General features: G+C 40.7%; 2 protein-coding genes across 3 annotated transcripts in view; both read right to left on the bottom strand.

Moving 5' to 3' along the window:
• The window catches only part of LOC306932398 (dehydrogenase/reductase SDR family member 13-like), a 65,336-nt gene extending 45,910 nt beyond the window's left edge, over nt 1–19,426 (bottom strand). The window contains exons 1-5 of one of the 2 annotated variants that reach the window (XM_079514190.1): nt 19,165–19,426; nt 17,748–17,866; nt 16,268–16,391; nt 14,786–15,112; nt 7,197–7,426 (exon numbers count right to left, since the gene is read on the bottom strand). In XM_079514190.1, the coding sequence (XP_079370316.1) occupies nt 7,197–7,426; nt 14,786–15,112; nt 16,268–16,391; nt 17,748–17,866; nt 19,165–19,291 (927 nt within the window). In that variant the 5' untranslated portion in view covers nt 19,292–19,426. Of the gene's footprint in view, nt 1–4,900; nt 7,427–14,785; nt 15,113–16,267; nt 16,392–17,747; nt 17,867–19,164 lie in introns of those variants that run through there. The other variant, XM_079514191.1, reaches the window with a different exon arrangement.
• LOC306932888 (E3 ubiquitin-protein ligase TRIM35-like) lies at nt 9,665–11,616 on the bottom strand (the record flags this gene model as incomplete). Its single annotated transcript, XM_079514864.1, has 1 exon — nt 9,665–11,616. One exon carries the CDS (start codon nt 11,614–11,616, stop codon nt 10,210–10,212), a length of 1,407 nt encoding a protein of 468 aa, XP_079370990.1. The 3' UTR covers nt 9,665–10,209.
• Nucleotides 19,427–22,964: the final 3,538 nt, after the last annotated feature.

Raw genomic sequence — 22,964 nt, 5'->3', positions numbered from 1 at the left:
TCGTACACACTTAAGAGTTAAATTAGCAGTCCAAATGTTTACTACGACAGTCAGTGTAAGGCTTGACAAAAGCATTCACAGACAGTGCTGGATAGTTTGAGAAAAGAGTTAGGCTCCCCTCTCTTCGTATGCAACAGAAGGGGGTGGGGGGGGGGGGGGAGAGGACACAGAGATAGTGGAAGGCAGAAGGAGATAGGAATCGATCGTAGAAGTGCACACACACACACGCACCCCCCCCCCCCCCCCCCCGCACCCCAACGTTGAGGTTAAAGGAGAAGCCTGTACCACAGAACGTCCTACTGAGTAATTACAAGGGCTCCTCTCTTAACGCACACAACTGACCTGGCATTGGTGCCTACCCGTGTTAATAATCACTGCTCATAATGAACACGATCCATAAGGTCTGCCAGGTTAAGGTCCTCAACAACCTTGCTCCAAGCAACAACTGCAAGGGGAACAATGTTGTTGAGATATTATGCATTGGGAGTCACTGCTGCCTGAGCTGTGGCGCTCTACTGCCACCTACTGAATGTGTGGTTGCCTAACTTTATTTCTTTTTAGCTGTGAGAACTCCCTACTACTCAAACATTGTATTATTACTGTATGACAGGGGTCATGTTGGCTTGTGGTGGACATTTTTGTCAACATAATGTTTTTGCCACGGACATACAAAATGAGTGGACAATATAATAATAATAATAATAATAATATTAACCCATTTTGGGCAGGAACCCCTTTTGGTGCATTATGTTATGTTGTAGATCTGCTATTGAAAAATAGCAGATCTACAAGCTCATAGCGCGTCACCGAGTGGCGCGCTACGAGCTTGTAGGTCTGCTATTTTTGAAAAATCAAAGAACGACTGACATAGAAACATAGCTTTTTCAGAAAACTGTCAGGATGTAGAAGACATTTTTAGAATCTGATCTCAGGTCAAAATGGGATAATAATAATAATAGTAATACCAGAATCACATAAAAAAGCCCTGAATAACAGGTCTGTAACTCTGAGAGTGTTCAAACGGAACCCAACGGACCCATAATTCCATTTGAACACTCTCAGAGTTACAGATAAAACAATTGCATCCTTGCAAATAAAACATTTGAGAACCACTAATACTAGACTACTAGTGGACTCCTATATTCTCCTAATGTGCCAGTAGTGGCATAATAAATAATTGCCATACTTATTCTGGCGAAAACTCTGGAGCCTTGACATTCAGTAAATGGGAACACTATAATGGTGAGTAAAAACAGAACATCTAAAAATTGCCACGGACATGTTGGTGACCCCCTGCTGTATGAAGATCAGTAGAGACCATTTGTTTTGTTATCCCATTTTGAGCGGGAACCCCTTTTGGTGTTACATACATCATGTTATAATTTAGCTATTGAAAAATAGCAGATCTACAAGCTCATAGCGCGGCACAGAGTGCCGTGCTATGAACTTGTAGGTCTGCTATTTTTGAAAAATCGTTAAAATGTGCCTTAAATCTTTCAGAAAATTGTCATGATTTAGAAGATTTTTTTTTAATTTCGACGTCAGGCCTGAATGGGTTATTGGGGTAGAGACTATTAGCATAATGCATGCATGGACATGTATTATTAATTTATTCAATTATAATACAAATAATCAATCAACATTTTGGGGGACATTTTGAATTTAGTTTTTCTTTTTTATAAATACAGTATCATGAATGGAGAAAATACAGACAATACAAGCTAACTACGTGATGCGACACGTTGTGAGCTTAGTAGGGCCGCCATTTTCCTGTAAACAGTAGGGCATACATTTGGTATTATTATCTCCATTATTCAATTGATAGAATAATCAGCAAAGAACATAATTGATAGATACAGCCCTAGCCTAGTTCCATACAATTTACTGTATATATCTACAATCCAGTGTGAATCATGATGAACCACTCCACTATTTAACATTGTAACTAGGAACTGTCCTCATCAATAATTAAAGCTTTGAATATCTTTTTAAAAAAAGACTGGGAAGTAAAATAGAGAAGTGCTGGTTTAACCCATTTTTACCTGAGATCAGATTTAAAAAATGTCTTCTACATCCTGACAGTTTTCTGAAAAAGCTGTTTCTATGTCAGTCGTTCTTCGATTTTTCAAAAATAGCAGACCTACAAGCTCGTAGCGCGCCACTCGGTGGCGCGCTATGAGCTTGTAGATCTGCTATTTTTCAATAGCTAAAGCATAACATAATGCTAACACCAAAAGGGGTTCCCTCCCAAAATGGGTTAAGACAAGAGATGTTATCTTGAGTAAATATGAAGAAAAAAAACCATTGTGTTTATCGTGTATTGTGACAGGCAGGGCATGTCATAAAAACATTAACTGAACCAACCAGTCTATTTGTTTTATTATTGTCCTTTGTTCATATAGTACAAGTGAGACCAGAGGCCATGTTCCATGTTCCAATTCTAATTCAAATGTATGTTATACATTTTACTTTTGTTGCCTTTGGAATCTGCATTGTTCATGGAATACTATTGTATAGACCAGGGGTTCTCAACGTTTTTGGCCGGGGACCCACGGAAATGCTTTGGCAATGTCTCGGGACCCCCGCCCCGCCCCCTCCCGACCCCCAATATAAATTGACTGCTACAATGACCTAAATAATAGAGACAATACACCATAAATAAATAATGAAACCAGATATTAGGGAAGGTGTATGCATGTACTATGTGTACTATGTAAACTATTTATTTCCATTTTCCAGCCATTCAGTTTTTTTTTAAAGTAATTTGGGGACCCCCCAAAATAATTTGGCGACCCCCCGAGGGGTCGCGACCCACGGGTTGAGAACCCCTGGTATAGACCAGCGCTTCTCAACCTTTGTGGCCGACGACCCCGCCAAAAAGACTTGTCCAGGGCTCATGACCCCCCTCCTTCCACTGAGATAGACCATTCACGCAGGCTCAACAGCCAAAGGTTAATATATGTATCGCAAATGAATACTGTACATGAAACAGTGGCTCTCAACAGCCTGTGGACGGTGGATGGAACAATGTGGTGGATGCATCTTGCTGTTGGTAAGATACTAAGATCCATAAAAAGATATCACACACCTAACACCGGGTGTGTTGTTATCCCAACACCCCACGATGTCAACCTCGACCCGCAAGTGAGAAGCTCACAGTGGGCGAGTTGAGGCTGTGCATCGATCAGCCCTTTGTGTCTGAGCAGGTTCTGACGCACGTCAGTGGAAAAACTAAGATTAAACCAGACACCCAAATCACATCGATCAATCACACAATCTGTGGAGTTTTCAGTGCCACCCACGCAGAAATGTTCATCCGAAAACTTTTACTACTAATTACCTAAATAGTCTGTATCGTGACTGTGCTTTTACTGAAATATGAACCCATTTAGGCCTAACATCAAAATTTAAAAAAGTCTTCTGAAAGAATATATGTTCAATTTTCAAAGATTTGTGCCGCATTTTCACGATTTTTCAAAATTAGCAGACCTACAAGCTCGTAGCGCGCCACTCGGTGGCGCGCTATGAGCTTGTAGATCTGCTATTTTTCAATAGCTAAAGTATAATGTAATGCTTAAAACACTAAAAGGGGTTCCCGCCCAAAATGGGTTAATTTAGAAAACATGGCCTGGGCCGTGGCTCAGTGGTCCAGGCACCTTGGCTGGTAATCCAGTCTGGCAGTGTGCCGTGGGTTCGACTCCCGATCCTGACGACCTTTACTGCATGTCTTCCCCCCCCCCCCCCATCTCTCTCCACATTTCCTGTCAGCATACTGTCTGTCCCTCTATAAAATATATACAAAATGTTGTGGCGAAAGCCAAAAAAACATTTAACTTAGAAAACATGGATTTATTTTTATATTCAGATTGTAATTACTTTGCGCATATTCAGAAATGCTGGTGACCCCTCCAAATGTTTTGGTTTCCCCTCTGGGGCAGTACATAGACACAAAGACTGATCTAAAGATTCTAAGAAGGCATTTATTTCAAGGATTAATGCATTTATCAAGGATTACTATGATACCTTGATACCTATTCTCTTGATAACCATTCTCTATTAGTGAGAATGGTTATGACATCAAAATCATCAAAACGAAACACATCAGGAGACCGGGTGAATACAGAGGATTAGGGCTGCAACAGTTAAACAAATTGATTTAATCGATTATAAAGAATAATCACTCATTTAAATAAAAACATCACTCTCAATAAACTAACTGGTCTGTGGCTCTGTGGCTCTAATAAAATAAAAATGTTGACAAATATATAGACTACTGCTTTTGTCTGCCAAAAGAAAGAGGGGGATTTAAAGGCTAATGCTGTGTAGGCATCCTGACTAAGGTCGAAGAAGGGGCCAAGCAAGGGCCGAAAATCATCTTTGGTGTTTGGTACTTTATTCCTATCCATGCAAGTGACTACCTGTTTACACCAAATATTTATAATGTTTCTATCTGTTCTGTGTTTCATACTGCAGTACAATATGTATAATGTTTCTATCTGTTCTGTGTTTCATACTGCAGTACAATATGTATAATGTTTCTATCTGTTCTGTGTTTCATACTGCAGTACTGTCATGGAATTGAATTTCTCATGTGGGATCAATAAAGGTCCATCTATCAGGGGTGGGCAACTTTGACGATGGAAAGGGCCACAATATTTCCACGCTCACTCCAGAGGGCCACATTGCATATTATACTGTTGTAGCAAAAATAGCCGATCTACAAGCTCAAAACGCGTCGCAGTGCGACGCGTTTTGAGCTTGTAGATCAGCTATTTTTGCTATATTTGAATTGAAATCCTGAATAATGCATCCAGGCGATGTTATTTTCGTTCTGAATTGTAATCCTGAAAAGTATCATTTTTATTTAATTTCAAGTGCATTTAGTTACAGTTGTGTTAACTTTAATAGAAATACATTGGACATTAAAAAGACAATAACATTTTAATACTTTGGATATTAACCTACGGGCCACATTAAGTGATGGTGGGGGCCGCATGTGGCCCCCGGGCCGCCAGTTGCCCATGTACTGTATGATCTATCTACTAGAATCAGGTATGAACTAAGAGAAAGGAATCAACCTAAAAAAAACATCTGGCATATAACCACGATTGTCCACATTCATAATTATGACCTTATGAAAACTGATGAGGACTGGTGAGATACCTTGGGGTGCAATGGCTTTTTGGGGCATTTTATTTTGAAGTTTTACTCTGAAACGGAAAACTGTGTGTTTCTGAACCAATCAGAGCTTCACATCCCTTCAGGCTATAGGATGTAGCTCTGCTACATCTGCGATGCCTGGAGTTTATTTGTATTCATACAGGCCTCGACACGTCATCACACATCACGTTTTCCATCAAAGGAAGTAATTAAAATTGGCTTTTTATGGACTTTTGATATAGAAATACACAAAAATAGAAATGGTGTTGATTGTTAGGTATGCCCATATAATATGATGACCACAGATATGCTCTAGTGTGGAAAAACATATTTTTCATCTTTCAACCAATCTTTAAAGACGGGGTGCAATGGCTTGGGGCATTTTGTCTAGAAGTTTCACTGTTTCTGAACCTTTCAGGCTATGGGACATAGCATGGAGTTGGTTTGTTTCACAGACGGGCAGCAAAGATCGTGGCTTATTTCTAACCTATAATGTTTTCACGCAGCACGTTTTCATTCAAAGGAAGTAATTAAAATTAGATTTTTATGGAATTTTGATATAAAAATACACAAAGATTAAAATGTTCCCATTGTTTTGGCATAAATTGTTAGGTATGCCCAGATGATGACCACGGATATGCTCTAAAAGTGTGAAAAACGTATTTTTCATTTCTCTACGTCTTTAACACATATTGTTGCTTGTTTTTTTTGCATAAATCTGTGCTATTGAACATCCTTTAGTTTACATTTGTGTGTACTGTGTTGGTTAAAACAATATTTGAACCAATGGAAAGTAGTAAAAAGCACTTCAAACAAAACAAAACCTCTTAACTCCATTGGACCCTTACGCTAAAGCAACTAACACCTCTCCCCCTCTCATGCTAATAATTGACAATATATAAAGTCACAACACCAACTTTGATGAGGCAGCATTGCTTTGTTTTCAAAATATATTATATGGTTTTCTTCATTTCCTGAAAAAAATATATTTTTAATTTCCTGAAAAATGAACATTTTGGAGTTATGGCTCGTCAGGGAGCATTTTTAGCGCTCGCCGACAAAACCCCCGATCTGACGCAAGATCGGGCTTTGATCGCCCAGGTTTTGCTCGCTGTGTGTGAAAGGAGCTGCGGGAAGATCCAGCGCCGATAAACGCACTCGCCGACGCCTCCCCGACCATTTCTGAATATCTAGCACGTTTGATATTTGACTCTGTCGCCGACTGGATATCATACAGTATGAACTGGCTTGCGACTGCGCCCCGATAAGGCCTGTATTACAGCCAATGAGAGCACACTGCTCACAGAACACTCTGTCTGTCTGTCTGTCTGTCTGTCTGTCTGTCTGTCTGTATCGATAGATGATCAGATGATAAGATATATAACCTTCATTCCGTCGGTAAATCCCTGTGTCGTACATATTGGTATATTATTAGCCCAATATTGCCGTTACGCATTTCACTTGAATAATGTTGATAAAACCGCATCGGAATCAACAGTGCAGAGCAAACTTATGGACCCTGTGCGCTGTGTGTGTATCACGGCATCCTGCACGTCACGTGCGTGAGATGTCAAAATTAATTGGAATAAAAAAACAAATGATGTAGCCTATTATGTATCGGGTCTGGATCGCATCTTGGTGAACTCTTGCAGTGTGTGATCCCTAGTCGGCGATCAATCGTTTAGTGTGAACGCCACAAAGATAATATGACATGATATGACTCCTGTAGTGTGAAATACATAACGATCTGATGACTCGCCGACAACTTTAAAACTCCTACAGTGTGTAGGGGCCATAAGGTGGTTTCTTCCCGACAACAGAGATATACTCTATGTAACATACAACGTTGTGCTATGTACTATTTCTTTCATTTACCCTAAAAAATTAAATAACAAACTGGGTATGTAAATTCAGGGGCAACCTTGCTGATATTTACAGTGAGTCCAATCATTCATCCAATCATTCAGTTATGACAATGTCACACAAGTTTCAACATCACAGTGTTTTCAGGAGAGGCTGGTTAACCTTTCACTCACTTCCCACAGCTTCCTGGCCAAGCCGTCGTCACGCCCCTTGGCACCCACCTCCCGCAGCGCACAGGAGAAGAAGTAGCGCCCGCTGAGGGGCTCAATGCCCTCCTGAAGGGCACAGTGCAGGGTGGTCTGAGCGCCCCCTTCAGGGTCCAGGAAGAACAGCTTGGCCACGGGTATCAGGAGAAGCCGCTGCCATAGGCTCATATTGCGACACAGTTCTGTGTGGATGACTCCTGTTGGACGGAAAGACGATTACTCTTGGTGGGACCCCAACAACATGGGGGGGAAAGTGTGGTTCTGGTACAGGGGTGCGACACTTCATTTAATCCATTTAGCCCATTTAGGCCCGACGTCGAAATAAATAAAAAGTCTTCTGAAAGAATATTATATTCAAATATTTGTGCCACATTTTCACGATTTTTCAAAAATAGCAGACCTACAAGCTCGTAGTGCGCCACTCGGTGGCGCGCTATGAGCTTGTAGATCTGCTATTTTTCAATAGCTAAAGTATAACATAATGCTTAGTTAAAAAAAAATGTTAATCGATATCAATAAAAGAAAAATATATATTTGGGAACAATTTTTTTTGATTTTTCCCACACATTTTGTTTTAGAAATAGCTAAAGTAGACGATCTACATCTACTATCTCACAAATGTGTCACAATGTGAGCTTGTATAGATGTCACGATCTGTGATCTCTGCCGGAAACATCGCAAAAAAAAAGTTATGGCCATTTTTGTATACCACACCATAGACAACCAATATGCTTGGCCCAAAGCCAGTATTCAATCAATCAATAAATAGCATAATACTTTTCAAAGTGTCTGTTTTCACAACTGAATCACACGAGTACAAAAATTAAATGCAGATTTTTTTTTTTATGTTTTGCTGGTGAAAACCGATTAAATAATCTATTATTTTGAGACCATTCCAATACGAATTTAAATTAAGACGTAACCCTAAACCCAGGGAGTGTGACAGAGTGACACAGAAAGGTTACGTATGTCTCACACCAAAAGAGTGAGACAGAGTGAGACAGAGTGTGACAGAGTGTGACAGAGTGACACAGAAAGGTTACGTAGGTCTCACACCAAAAGAGTGAGAGTTGTCAACCGTGAACCTGACAGTCAGTTCCTATCCGAGTGAATTTGAGTGAACTTTCTATCGATATTGATTATTGTATGCACTTTGTCCTCAGTATAGAGCAGAGACAGAATTATTACAGTCGTGATGACATAATAAACACATTTATGGCTAATCTGATAGGAGTGGTATATGGCGGGGCAGCAGGGCTCACATCTGTCTGGCAGCTCAGAGATGTGTCCAGAGATGTGTCCTGCAGTGTTACTATGTAACTTTTTTATTTATTTCTTTACTGAATAAAGTGTAATTTTGTCCAATCTGTATAGTAGAGTATGTATTTAGACCTGAGGACGATTCTATAAATGTCTTCTAAATCCTGACAGTTTTGTGAAAATCCATGTTTCTATGTCAGTGGTGCTCAAACATTTGTATGTCAAGGACCCCAAAAATATATGTAATTGGCCGTTGACCCCCATCTGAAAATATGTTGTTCCAGGGACCCCCCAGAAGTAAAGATTTGAGTTTTTTTTAACTGTGAAAGAATATATATTCAAAGATTTGAGCCACATTTTCACGATTTTTCAAAAATAGCAGATCTACAAGCTCGTAGCACGCCACTCGGTGCCGTGCTATGAGCTTGTAGATCTGCTATTTTTAAATACCTAAAGTTTAGCATAATGCTTAAAACACCAAAAGGGGTTCCCGTCCAGAATGGGTTAATACTGTAACATGGTGGTTGCATTTTGTCTACCTGCTCTTCCATTGAGACATTTAGATCATGATGTCAAAGGTCATGTCTCACTATAGACAGTGTCTGACACAAATTCTGACCTGAAGAAGATCCAATTTATCCCCTGAGCGAGCAGGCAAGGCTCTATTAGCTCAATGTAAAAAATGGCAGCACTTGAGCAGGAAACCAGGGTTCAAATCCAGGGTAGAAGAGGATAGGTACATAGAGCAGCTTTAAGTGGAAGAAACATCAGGCAGAAATAGACTATAAAACGTCTAATATTTAACGAACTGGCATGTGATCAACGTCATATAAAACATCATAACTGTTAATCTCTTAAACGAGGGACCAATATTGATGCAACTGAACTCATGTATCACAGACGTTGTGTGGTAAATGTTTATTTGCTTTTCAAACCATTTCTATACATAGATTTCTTTCTTTCAGATCTATAATTTCAACAGAAATCAAAAGGTAAATATGCATGTCTACACACTAAATAAAACAATAACAACAGTAAAAGTATCACATGTCTCGTACATAAGTACCCCTTAACATTATTTCTAGTTTTAATATATATATAGTAGGCCTAATAAATAGCCATCAATTGAATAATGTTACATTTTATAGTGTTGACCGTTTCATCAGCCTCATCATCATCATCTACACGAAATACATGAGCCTCAACCAGTGGTAACTGTACTGTCCCCAAGTTTAACAACTCATTCAGACAGTCTGCCTTCTCAGTAAAGGGAGCAAACCTTTGGAACTCCTTGCCTACGGTTCTAAAACTAGAGACGGATGGTAACGTGTTCTACAGAGGAAATCAAATCAACTGTGCTCACATGTACAGTTTCTGACTGGTTACCTGAGTGATTGTTTACTTTTGTTTTATAGGTTAATGTAATGGGTATTCTAATTGCTGTACAATTGTATTAGTATATATTCCTTTTTCTGTACTTGATCGCCTTTTTTTGTCTTTAAGTAGAAAAGTCTCCTGTGGACAGGTGGTGAGAATTAGCACTTGTACTAACACACTGTATAAACAATGGATCTACAAGTTGTACAATTTGTGCAATGAGCAATGTAATTGTGACGTCTATATCAAATAGATAAATATAAACATGAATATAATCAACATTATGTCATCATCTCATCATCGTCATCATCGTCAACATCAACATCATCGTCAGCATGTCTAACTATTCATCCACAGTTACACTGACATTCCCTCGTAGCATCCTAAGAGGGATGTTGGACCGACCACCAATCAAAAGGAATGGAAAGAGTGTGTCCGTGAAAGTGTGTGTGATGGTGTGTATGTGTGTGTCGGTATCAGGATCAGAGAATGACAGCTTGCCTCTGTTCCAGTCCAGCTGGACTCTGATCCTCTGAGGTTTGTGCTCCACTGTGAGTTCATAGATTCGCTCTGATGAGGAGAACGCTATATATTTACCTTTAGAAAACTGTATTTTCCAGTCTTGATCCCTTCCGTATGACTGTGATAACACACCCACCTTCCAGCTTGTATGGTCTCCAACCTGGACGTCCCAGCTGTGAGTCCCTGAGCTAAAGCCCTCAGAACCCAGGACACGTCTATGGTAGTGAAACCTCTCTGGGTTGTCAGGAAGCTGCAGCTGTCTCTCTCCACGTCTCACACTGGTCACACTGGTCAGATCATCAGACACGAATAACAACGGATGGGCCGTGTTGGGGTCCAGAATGACTGGATTGTAGGCGATGATGTCCTTCATCTTGTTCCACACTCTGAAGGTCAGGTTGCCCAGGTGTGCGGCCACGTCTATCAGTGCTCCCGAGACCGGCTGTGGGTCCGGCGGCGTGAGCTGGACGCTCTCCATCGTGGTCTTGTAGTTCTTCAGGAATGAGACGTGTTCTGCTTTCAGCTGCTCCTCTGTGGCTCTGATTGTGTGTGAAATGGTTGATATGTCTCTGTTCAGACCCTCTATCTTCTCCTTCATCTTCTGACTCTTCTGCTGCTCATCCCTCCTCAGTGCAGTGAGGCTGGCCTCCTCTTCCTCTTGTAGAAACTGATGCATCTTCTTAAACTGTTCCTTCATCTGTATCTCTGTGTGCTGGGCTTGGACCTTAAGGTGTTCCACTGTTTGGTCACAGTTTGTTTTCACTTTGTTAAAGACTTCCAGTTTCTCCTGTAAAGGCTTCAGTGATTTCTGGACTTCCTCCTTGTGATCCAGAGCAGCTTCATCGATGGGTCTGAAACTGTGCTTGGCATGGTTTTGTGAATGAAGACACACAAAACATACTAGTTGTTGACATTCCAGACAGAACAGTTTGGGTTTATCAGCGTGTAGACCACAGAGACCCTCGACCTCAGACCCTGTTGATGCTCTCTGCTGTCTCTCCTGTATGAAGGTCTCACACAGGTTCTTCAGAGTCAGGTTTATGGATCTATCTATTGACTGTCTCTTCTTACAAACGGGACACTTCTTTATTTCCTTCTCTCGCCACCATTCCTGCAGACAGTCTTTGCAGAAGCTGTGGCTACACGACAGGAGAACAGGATCTTTAAAGACGTCGTGACACACGGGACAGGACAAATCCTCTTCTGAGTAAGACACCTTGGAAGCCATTTCGTCTTTTCACCGAAGCTACAAACACTCGTGCTCAAGACAGGAAGGAAATCAGTCAGTTGTTGTAACACTGACTTCTAGAATGTTCCCTGAAGTTTAATTTCGCTGTGAATCGTGTCTCTTATTAAAGTCCATAAAGTCCGACAAGAGGCGGACTCATCATCCACTCACGAGTGGAATTTGACCGTTCAAAGTGCATTACAATGTGCACCTTAAATCATTAACCCTTGTTGTACAAGCTGTACAACAGAGACAGCATACAAGTCACCATCCTTTATTTTATTTTTATTTTACATTTTGGATGCATGGGGGAAAGGCTATGATGCTGATCATTAATGCCATGTGGGAAAATGGGAAGAAAATGTTATCAATGACCCTAATAATAACCCCTACTATTCAAAGATAAAACTATACAAACGATACATTGATGATATTCTGTTATTTTGGGATGGGACACAGACTGAACTAATAGACTTTGTATCATATATCAACAGCTCAAGTTTCCTGAAATTCACTTGTGAACAAAGCATGGTCAAAATTAACTATTTGGATTTAACCATATCCAAGGATGAAACTGGAATGATTCACACATCTATTTTCAGAAAAGACATGGAACGCAACTCAATTTTGCATGCTACCAGTAACCATCCAGGACACCTTAAGGACAACATTCCTGTAGGTAAATGTTTGAGGCTAAAACGCAACTGTTCAAATCTTGATGATTTTCACTCCAAACAAACCATTATGAGTACTCGTTTTAAAGACAGAGGCTATTCCTCAAAATCTATTCAGAAAGCCATACAATGTTCTAATAACGCCTCCCGTCCTGAACTTCTATCCAATCCACCAAAAACTAAAAATCCAAGTCAGGCTTGTTTCTCTACTGAATTTAACCACTGTGCTTCACAAATAAAACAAATACGCAACAGGCACTGGCATGTGCTCCAAGCAGAGCCAACATTGAAGGACCTTTGTAAATCCCAACCCCTTGTTGCATTCAGGAGGGCACCCATAATCAAAGGTACAGTCATGTACAAAAATATGGTTCAGAAAAAGACCACATGGCTGACAACAATTGGAATGTACAGATGTGGTATGTGTGCCTGCTGCAACACATCAGACAAGAAATCATTCAATCATCCCCACACTGGAAAGAAAATTCCTATTTGTCAATTAATTAATTGCAAATCGACACATGTGATTTACATGTTACTATGTCCTTGTGGTCTGGCATACGTAGGGCAAACTAAACGACCCCTCAAACAGAGAATATCAGAACACAAAACTGCAATCCGTACAGGAAATATGGATTATGCCATTGCAAAACATTATGCTGAAGCAAACCATGGTTCACCCTCTTCATTAAAATTCGGTGGGATTGAGAGAATCGAGATGCCCAGCAGAGGGGGTGATATTCTAAAGAGACTAGCCCAAAGAGAAATGCAGTGGATATACACACTCAATACTATGACACCCAATGGACTGAATGATGACTATAGCTTAAAATGCTTTCTGGGTTAAGATTGGCTTTAATGCCTGGATGTCTAACTGAGATATATATACTATGCCTCAAAATGCTTGTTCAGCTTGTGATTGGACCCTGTTGATTGACTTGAGATTTCAGCTGTAGGTGAACTCTGACCCTTTTGTATAAATTGACTTGAATTCACTTGATGTGAATGCTCTGATGAAGGCTGCATAGCCGAAACGCGTAAGCGTTCCTTTTTGGTGTGTGCCAATAAAGAAATGGAAATGTGAGTACTTTGTCCACCGCTTGTTTAATTTTTGGATGTGCTACCTTTTTGGAATTTTTTAAATTCCTGTTTTTTGATTAATGCCATGTGTCAGTTATGTTTGCACAACAGGGTCAATGGCCTAATCTAATTTATATGGGGCCTTGAAAGATCTACAAGCTCACAACATGTCAGTGTTTTGAGTTTGTAGATCTGATATTTTGCACTGTGGTCTCGTGAATATATAGTCCATAGCTATATTTGCAATATTCTGTATACATTTTGGGTCACTGTGCTAAGTCAATCATCATGGTTGGTGAGAGACATGTCTCCAACATGTCTCTGAGAGCAATCACCTCAGAGGTTCTCAGTCAAGTACCCTGTAGAGAATTCCATTGTTCTAACTCTTTGAAGCTTGGTCTCAGGTGTGAATCAAAACACACAGTGGGACAGCCACTTGTCTACCAAATGCTATATGTTGATCTGTATGTAAATCTTAACTCCACCCTTCCAGAATTCAACTGTTGTTTTGTGAACGTATATATCTTGTCATGTGATCAATGAAAGGTTTCAGTCTTGGACTGGCCGCTCCGGTGGTCAGTTCTATGGAGGCCCTGGGCTCCAGGCTCAGGGTCTAAGGCGAAGCTCTCTGCTGTCTTTGTCTTTGGTTTCAATAAATACAACTCTGATGGGATCTTCAGTTCACTTCTCTGCCTGTTTCTTCGTCTGATCATCTGATCATCTGATACTCTGAGGACAAGGTTTTTCACTACTCTACAGTTTGCTTTTGTCTAGTTAATTTCTCTCTAGTTTAGTGAGTTTACTGGGTTTAGTTGTGTGAAAATACACGACAGCACCACACAGCTGAGTAGAAATCAGGCATTTCATTGCCAAATACATTTTAGTCGACAAAATCAGATTGTAGATTTAGTCGCTTAAAATCTTGCGATATTTAGGCGACTAAAACTAGACTAAAGCTAATAAGGGGTTGACACTAACGGTTGCCTGATTGCCCTGGGCAAGTAAAAAAAATGGTCGGGCAGGTGAGCGTTGCTACCGGGTTGCCGGGCAAGTGCCTCTGAGACCTTAGTGTCAACCCCTGGACACAGAACTCTATAGCATAGTGTATATATAGTTTAATTATATATTCCACTGTTAGGAATCATTCATTCATGATGACTATTTTGATGCATTTGATGTATTACCATGGTTTTTGTTCTTGCATACTGTAGATCGCCTAAATTGTAAATTGCTATTTTAGCTATTTAAACTTTTTTGTAATTTTATTGTTACAATATAATATTATCGTCACAATATTACAAAACAATATTAACAATATCATCATAAACCTACTAAAACGTACTATTGCCAGTAGAATAATTCATTGCTACTGTAAGCAGTAGTGAAAATACTTCCTGTTATGTGGCGACACTGACCTGGGTGCAGGCTGAAGCAGGTGACATTGTTGCCCTCGAGGCGGTTGGCCAGCTCTCTGCTAAACAGCACGTTGCACAGCTTGCTGTTACAGTAAGCCCTGACGCTGTGCCAGGCGGACCCTCCCGACACCAAGTCCTTCTGAGAGGCCAGGAGAGCGAAGTCAACGGAGCCGAAGCGGTGGAGTAGAGCCGCCACGTTGACAACGCGACTGGGACCGCACTGCTGCAGCCGCCCCAGTAGGAGGTTGGTTAACAGGAAATGACCCAGGTGGTTGACCCCGAAGGCCATTCCAAAGCCGTCCTCGGTGCGCCCTGGACCCATTACACCTGTGACACAGTGACCCAGTAGAGGGTACGCGCATGACATTCATCATCATACCGGGAAGTTATGCGGGAACGCCTACTGAGTGGCAAAAAAACTACTTTCAGCCAATACATCCAAACAGAAAAGTCCTATCTGATTGCATTAAACGACATTAACCCATTTAGACCCGAGGACGATTCTACAAATGTCTTCTAAATCCTGACAGTTTTCTAAAAATCCTGTTTCTATATCAGTCGTTCTCAAACATTTTCATGTCAAGGACCCCAAAAAATATATTGAATTGGCCGCCGACCCCCCATCTGAAAATATGTTGTTCCAGTGACCCACCAGAAGCAAAGATTTGAGTGAAAAACACTCGCTCTGAAAGAATATATATATATTCAAAGATTTGCAACACATTTTTAAGATTTTTCAAAAATAGCAGACCTACAAGCTATGAGCTTGTAAATCTGATATTTTTCAATAGCTAAAGGTATAACACAATGCTTAAAACACCAAAAAGGGAGAAGAATGGCATGCAACACAGAACAGGAGGAATTGAACCCTCCTGGATTATTGTGTAGGCCTACTTTACATGATGGTTGATGAGCCACTCAATCCAGATTTCACATGAACACACAGGTCACACAGCAAAGACGCTGATATTTGTGACATGGCAATTATTGGGTACAAACCCAATAATTGCCATGTCACAAATATCAGCATCTTTGCTGTGTGACCCTCACAGTGGAGTGTGGTATGGACACCTATTACAAGACACACCCCCATCACTCCAAGACACATCCCCTTAAATTAGTTCAACATTGCCTCCCTGTCCCCTGACAGTTTTCTGAAATACCCATCGTTCTCAAACATTTTCATGTCAAGGACCCCCAAAAATATATGTAATTGGCCGCCAACCCCCATCTGACAATATGTTGTTTCAGGGACCCCCCCGGAAGCAAAGATTAGAGTTAAAAGCGTTCACGCTGAAAGAATATATATTCAAAGCTTTGTCCAGCATTTTCACGATTTTTAAAAAATAGCAGACCTACAAGCTCGTAGCGCGGCACTTGTTGCTATTTTTCAATGGCTAAAGTATAACAATGCTTAAAACACCAAAAGGGTTTCCCGCCCAAAATGGATTAAAAGAGGTTTTCCTTTTCCAACATTATCACCTGCATTGTTGATGAGCAGGTCCAGTCTGGGCTCAGTCTTCAAGAAGGTTTCAGCAAAGGAGCGAACAGACTTCAGACTCCCCAGATCCAACTGCATGAACACCACCTCATTGCTCCCACTTTCCTGCAGAAGAGAATGAGGGGGGGAAATGTCATTCCAAAATTAAGTGGTTGCCCAACTCATAAAATAATAGTAAATCAATGACCGAGATGCAGGGTATTGAAATCATGTCTGTGTCTTTGAGCAAAATAACCAAGAAAGTTTGGCCAGGGTTTTGTGAAACTTGGTGGGAATTCTCAGACTGTCCTAAAGTTTTTTTTGGGGTCAAAAAGGTCAAAGGATACAATCGCAGTCATGGTCAATGTCAAAAGTAAACATAATCATGTGTGTGTACAGTTTATTGTGGTTTTATGATAATAAAAAGCTGCATATATTTAATTATGCAGTACCTGTAAACAAGTATAGTAAGGTTTGAACAGTATCTAAGCCCGTTTCATGTTCTTTCGGCTGTGTTAACATCCAGTGCCACCTGGTGGAAACCAGTTTTGGCCCTCGTTGCCACCGAAGCCCATTATAAATAAAAGAAAGAAAATGTAATTCTATTGTGCATGGCATGTGCATGTCATCACCTGCACACCAGATTAGAGCAATTTTCAAAATATGTAAAAAAAAAAAAAGAATAAAAAAAGGGCATCCAAAGGCGGCACTCTGGGACATAAAGGGGAGGCGTTCAAAGGCGTCCTGTGGCATGGAATGAGTTAAATTGCATCATCATACTTACAGTATCAAATAATATTCAAATAAGTAAAAACCTGTTACATGAGAGGTAACAGGTTGGTGCAGGGAGGGTCAGCACCAACAAGTGCATTTGCTAGTCTATGGCCATTCTCTACTACACCAATGTTCTGTATATTGATGCTGCTGTTTTTTGCACACCTAGGGTTGTTTAACTAAAGAGTTCTAAGTGCTGGAGTTTGGAAGCAGTTTGGAAGCACTCGTCGTAAGTCACTGAACGGCCCTGCATACCACCTGTTTCGAATCTGCAAATAATGCAGGAGGCAGCAGCGCGACCCGTTAAAGAAAACGAGTGCTTCCAAACTGCAACACATGAAAGAATCACATGCACAGAATTTCTTGACAGAAAGTAGCTCATAACATGTCTACAGTGGATTTTTATGAAAAACAAGCTCTGCAGATTGAAAGAGCATAATTCAAGTTTGGCCTAGAGCTGCAATGTTGGTGAGTTTAACGTTGTTTATAATACAAGCAGATCGCAAACGCAATTTGGATGAGTAGGGAGTCAATGGAGGGTATTGCAACTCTAGATTCATCCCATTATCAAAAAAAATCTAGAGTTGCAAATTGCGGCTCAGGGTAGAGTATGCCACACCAATATAATCAGTGCACATACTTGTATGAGGGCATGTGATGAATAAAACCTCTTGAATCTTAATTTGTTTATTCATGGCTGTTTCGTACCCTCCTGATATCATAAACAGCAGCTTCGGCTTTCTCCTGGTTGCGGCAGGCGAGGATGACCCTGGCTCCTCTCTTGGCCAGATCCAAAGCAGTGGCCTTGCCAATGCCAGTATTACTCCCTGAGAGGAAAATACAAACGAATATCAATTGTGATTATTATTTTCACTGGCCTTAGAATTGCTGATACTGTATATACATTGCATGTAAACGTGCATATATTTTTTAAAACATACATTTTCGTCCAGAACTTTGAAATGTGATATGATGAAACTGCTGAAGTTGACCCTCTTGTAAACAAGTGTAATGCTTAATTGGGTCGTCCACTCACAGTTAACAGTCTTTGTATTGAGTTTGTGCTTGAAATGTACTGTAATTCTGCAAACTGTTAATAAATATTTCAATCAATCAATCAAACCCAGTAAAGTTAAATGGGGAGCGTGCAACAATTGTTTCCTATGGCTGTGTTGTGAAATGCATGCAATGTATTGAATATCAGGCAGTTGATTCTAGACTCTCTAAGAACAACAAAGTTTAGCACTATGCGAAACTGAGTAGAATGAGCGTAGTGCTGAGGGAACATATTGGGGCTAAGTTAGCCCAATTTGCAACTCTAGATTTGTTTACAATGGGATGAATCTAGAGTTGCAATACCCTCCATTGACTCCCCACTCATCCAATTTGGTTTGTGATCTGCTTGTCTTAAACAACGTTAAACTCACAAACATTGCAGCTGTAGTCCTAGCCCTGGTCCAGTGCTTACAGCGAGTAGAGCGAGTCTCTCTCTAGAGACTCGCTCTACTCGCTGTAAGCACTGGACCAGGGCTACTGTAGTCCAAGCTTGAATTATCCTCTTTCAATCTGCCGAGCTTGTTTTTCATAAAAATGTGAAAATTCGAAACAGGTGGTACGCTGGGCCGTTCAGTAACTTATGACGATTGATTGATTGATTGAAAATTGTATTAACAGTTTGCAGAATTACAGTACATTTCAAGCACAAACGAGTGCTTCCAAACTCCAGCACTTAGAAAAATAATCACCTGCAGAGGATGTCTTGACAGAAAGTAGCTCATAACATGTCTACGGGGGATTTTTATGAAAAACAAGCTCGGCAGTAAGAGGATAATTCAAGCTTGGACTACAGCTGCAATGATGGTGAGTTTAACGTTGTTTAAGACAAGCAGATCACAAACCAAATTGGATGAGTGGGGAGTCAATGGAGGGTATTGCAACTCTAGATTCATCCCATTGTAAACAAATCTAGAGTTGCAAATTGCGGCTAGGGCTAAGTATACTACAGAAAATTTGTATTTTACAGTTGAAATGAACGGGTTATGGGTATGTTTGATGTGTCAACATAACAATATATTCAACGCTGTTTTGGCACTGCCCCACTCACTCACAGAAGAACGAGACGCACCTGTCACTATTGCTGTCTTCCCCGTTAGCTTTGCAGAACTTGTACACCTGCCTCCTCTGAACACGTTATAATAAAGTATCAAATAAAAGACAACTACTCCTGCCACGCAGGATAGAAAAACGGACATAGCTGCAGCTGCAAGTACGCGCACACTGGCACAACATGAACAATGAATGAGGACACTGAGAGAGAGAGAAAAACGAGAGAGACAATAAAGCGTTCCGTTTCACTGAGTTTCTTCACTGCTCTCCTGACTCCTCTGTGGTACTGTACGTCCACATCCACTTTGTTGTCTTCCGGGTTCACAATGATTGTAGTTTATCTATGTACCACTAGGCGTCGCCCTTATTTGGTGTAATCATGGGGTGGGCAACTGGCGGCCCGGGGGCCACATGCGGCCCCCACCTTCACTTAATGTGGCCCTCAGGTTAATGTCAGAATACTGATATAATATTGGTTTCAGCTGGTTTCATTCAACAACATGCAAACATGACCCACTTTCATTACTTCAGTCTAAATTAGTAGCTCATTGCTCAACACAAGTATAATTAAAGGCATTTGAAATGACATAACAATGTTAATTTTCAGGATTCCAATTCAAAAATAGCAAAAGAAATATTCAAGATTTCAATTCGAAAATAGCTAAAATAGCCGATCTACAAGCTCAAAACGCGACGCGTTTTGAGCTTGTAGATTGTCTATTTTTGCTACGACAGTAATATATGGCCCTAGGGAGTGAGTGTGGAAATATAGTGGCTCTCTCCATCGTCAAAGTTGCCCACCCCCTGGTGTAATGGCTCTGTTACAGCGGTGGACGGATTCTCCCTCTCTCTCTCTCTCTCTCTCTCTCTCTCTCTCTCTCTCTCAGAACTATTGTGGTCTTTGTATTGTTATTTTGTTGTGAATGGTAATAATATCCTTAAATAGATAGAAACATGCTGATCTGTAAATCAAAAATCACACCCGTGTAAAGTGAGGGGCGCCATGACGTAAAATTGTCCATTCATTGTCAATGGGAATTTAATGTTTGTGTAAGGACAAAGTTTGTGCACATACCCCAAAAGCTGGAAATAGGAGGGGCTAGTGCCCCTCAAAATTTGAAATAGAAGGGTATCTTTCAACATAGATGCCTATTGAATTTCCTAAAAGTGTGACAGCTAGTCCTTATCCTAGCTCCTTCAGAACCGCCATAAAACAGCACCTGTCTGCAATTTGTATTGAACTGGTATAGAAGAGTCTAACTCTAAGCTTAACACCAGTCAAAAAACACTTGAAAAGACACTTGTGCTTTCGAAGGTGTGATGTGGGGCCCTAAAGATGAATACAAAATTAATATCAACATCTAAATACTGTCCCGTATCGATGTATTGGACTGTCCTGCAATACTTCGATACGGAAGGGGGTGAAAATATGACTCCCCAGTCAAAAAACACTTTGTATTTGAAATACACTCTTGCTTTCTAAGGTGTGATTTGGGGCCCTATAAGATGAATACAGAATGAATATCAACATCCTAATACTATTTGAAGCCTTCAAATAGGGACAAACCAATAGAAGTCTATGTAGAAGAGCCGCCATTGGACTGGCCCCATGAAGTGAAAGGAGTTTGCGTAACTCTGTCTTACTCTATGGCTCTGCCTCCACCAAGCCCCCATCTGCATCCATGGCTTTTATATGATGTTCACCAGTTGACCCACTAGATGGCAACGTGGTGAAATATTTCAACATAACCAGAAGCAATTTAGGTAAGAGAAGTTTATTAAAGGTATATTCAGTGCTTACACATCATGGCTGTTTCTTGACATAGTTGAAAATATACAACATAAACACAATACACAAACACACAAAAAAAGAACAAAACAGAACCAATACAATGAGCATAGCAAATACATTTGATCTATTTGATCCTCATCTCATTTGGAAATATGGGTCCTCGCCAGAGAGATGGCTTGTTTCCATTAGGGTTCTGAGTATTCAATTCATAGAAACATTTGACAGATAATTAAATATACAAGGACTTTTTTATGACTGTTGGTAGGGCATTTCACATTTTGGTGGCATAGCAATAGAGCAACAGAGCACCGAAGTCCTGACGTCACTGTCAGTAGAGGACGTAAATCCACAGGTTCGTCTACTTTTTATTTGCATTGTAATCTCCATAGGGGGATTTTAGATCGACTAATATAAGAACTGTGTTTGAAAAATAAACCGATCACCCCGGCCTTTTCACTCATATGGATATGAAGCATCGACTGAAGGTGGAAATGTACAAATATACCCAAAGAGTAACAAAAAAAGCTTTAGAAACGAGCCAAACAACCCAGAGACTACATTTCCGGGTAGGTGGGTGGCTGCATCTGCCCATCGCACAACAGAAACTGAATGTTAATTACGTTTATTTTAATTTTATTGATATTTAATGTTTCGTGGTTAGTACGAGTCGAGTCACCACCAGCTGAGCTTACGTCAACGAGGAATCTCAGGAACGCAATGTGTTGATAGCTGGGCGTGACGTATATTAGCAGCGACATTGCCTTCATATGTAGTTTCAAGGCTTTTGCGGCCACATTAATTCCATTTTCTCCAGAAACTGGCTGTATCAAATATGAATGGACATCATTAACGACGCACAGCCACTCCCCTGACAGAAAGGCCGGGGTGGTCGGTTTATTTTTCAAACACAGTTCTTATATGAAGCGACCTAAAATCGCCCTATGGAGATTTCACTGCAAATAACAAAATACATGAACCTGTGTATTGGCGCCCTCTGCTGAAAGTGACGTCAGACTTCGGTGCTCTATAGAACAAATTTAACCCCTTGTTTGAGCCAAATCTGTGTTGAACGTGATTTGTGGAGCTGCCTCTGGTGTTGTGTTTGTGGACGTCTGGTTCAATGGACGTGGATGGTTCAAGTGAATGTAAAGAAAAAAAGATCTGGTTGCCCCCCCTGTAGAAACTCAGAAGACCCCCTAAGTGTCCCGGACCCCATGTTGAAGACTCACGATCTGAACTGTTAGTGAAGATGACTTACTGGGCAGAGGTAGCATCTCACCTGTATCACTTGCATCCTTTGTTTCCAGCTGTTGACAGTATCTCTCTCTCTCTAACGCCCACACACACACACACACACACACACACACACACACACACACACACACACACACACACACACACACACACACACACACACAAACACAAACACCAAAAGTCAGTGTTCAAGGGTTAAATAAATGTGATGCTGCTTTTTCATTATTAATGCTTATTTTTCTTCATTAATGGTCATTTAAGGCATGAATGAAATGAAAGCACACCTACAGTGAACTTACAATCGGGGTGGAAAGTGAAACTATGTCAAAAACCATAACTTTTCAGGAAATGGAATGGAATTGAAAATGTCATCTCATTTTGTGTGTCCTTTTACAGGTAGAAGCTGAACTCCAGAAAAAGGGAAGACGAATGAAAGAAGGAACTAAGTGAAACTCTGATGTGAAGTCTGTGGACATGAAGGTGGACATGAAGCTGGGGAGAAGCTGAGGTATCAGTTCGATCTGGAGGCATTGAGAACATTTCATTCCATCAGAGGAGGTAAGATGAAAGCTGATGGAATGACATTTTCCCAAGGCCAGCGATAAATTCAGACGAGCATTTTTGTCCTTCCCCCAGCTCGTCCACTGGTAATGTTGAGAAGAATGTTTCCTGTCATTACTACATATGCTTCATTTTCTGTGTACGGTAGGTATGAAGTTCCCAGATGGGAGCAGGAGGGGGGAACCCAGTGTACTCTCTGCTGCCCCATCTGG

Source organism: Electrona antarctica (assembly GCF_951216825.1).
Source record: "Electrona antarctica genome assembly, chromosome: 11".
NCBI classification, from domain to species: Eukaryota; Metazoa; Chordata; class Actinopteri; order Myctophiformes; family Myctophidae; genus Electrona; species Electrona antarctica.
Note: the sequence above shows the minus strand (reverse complement) of the source record. Positions and strands in the feature narration are given on the sequence as shown.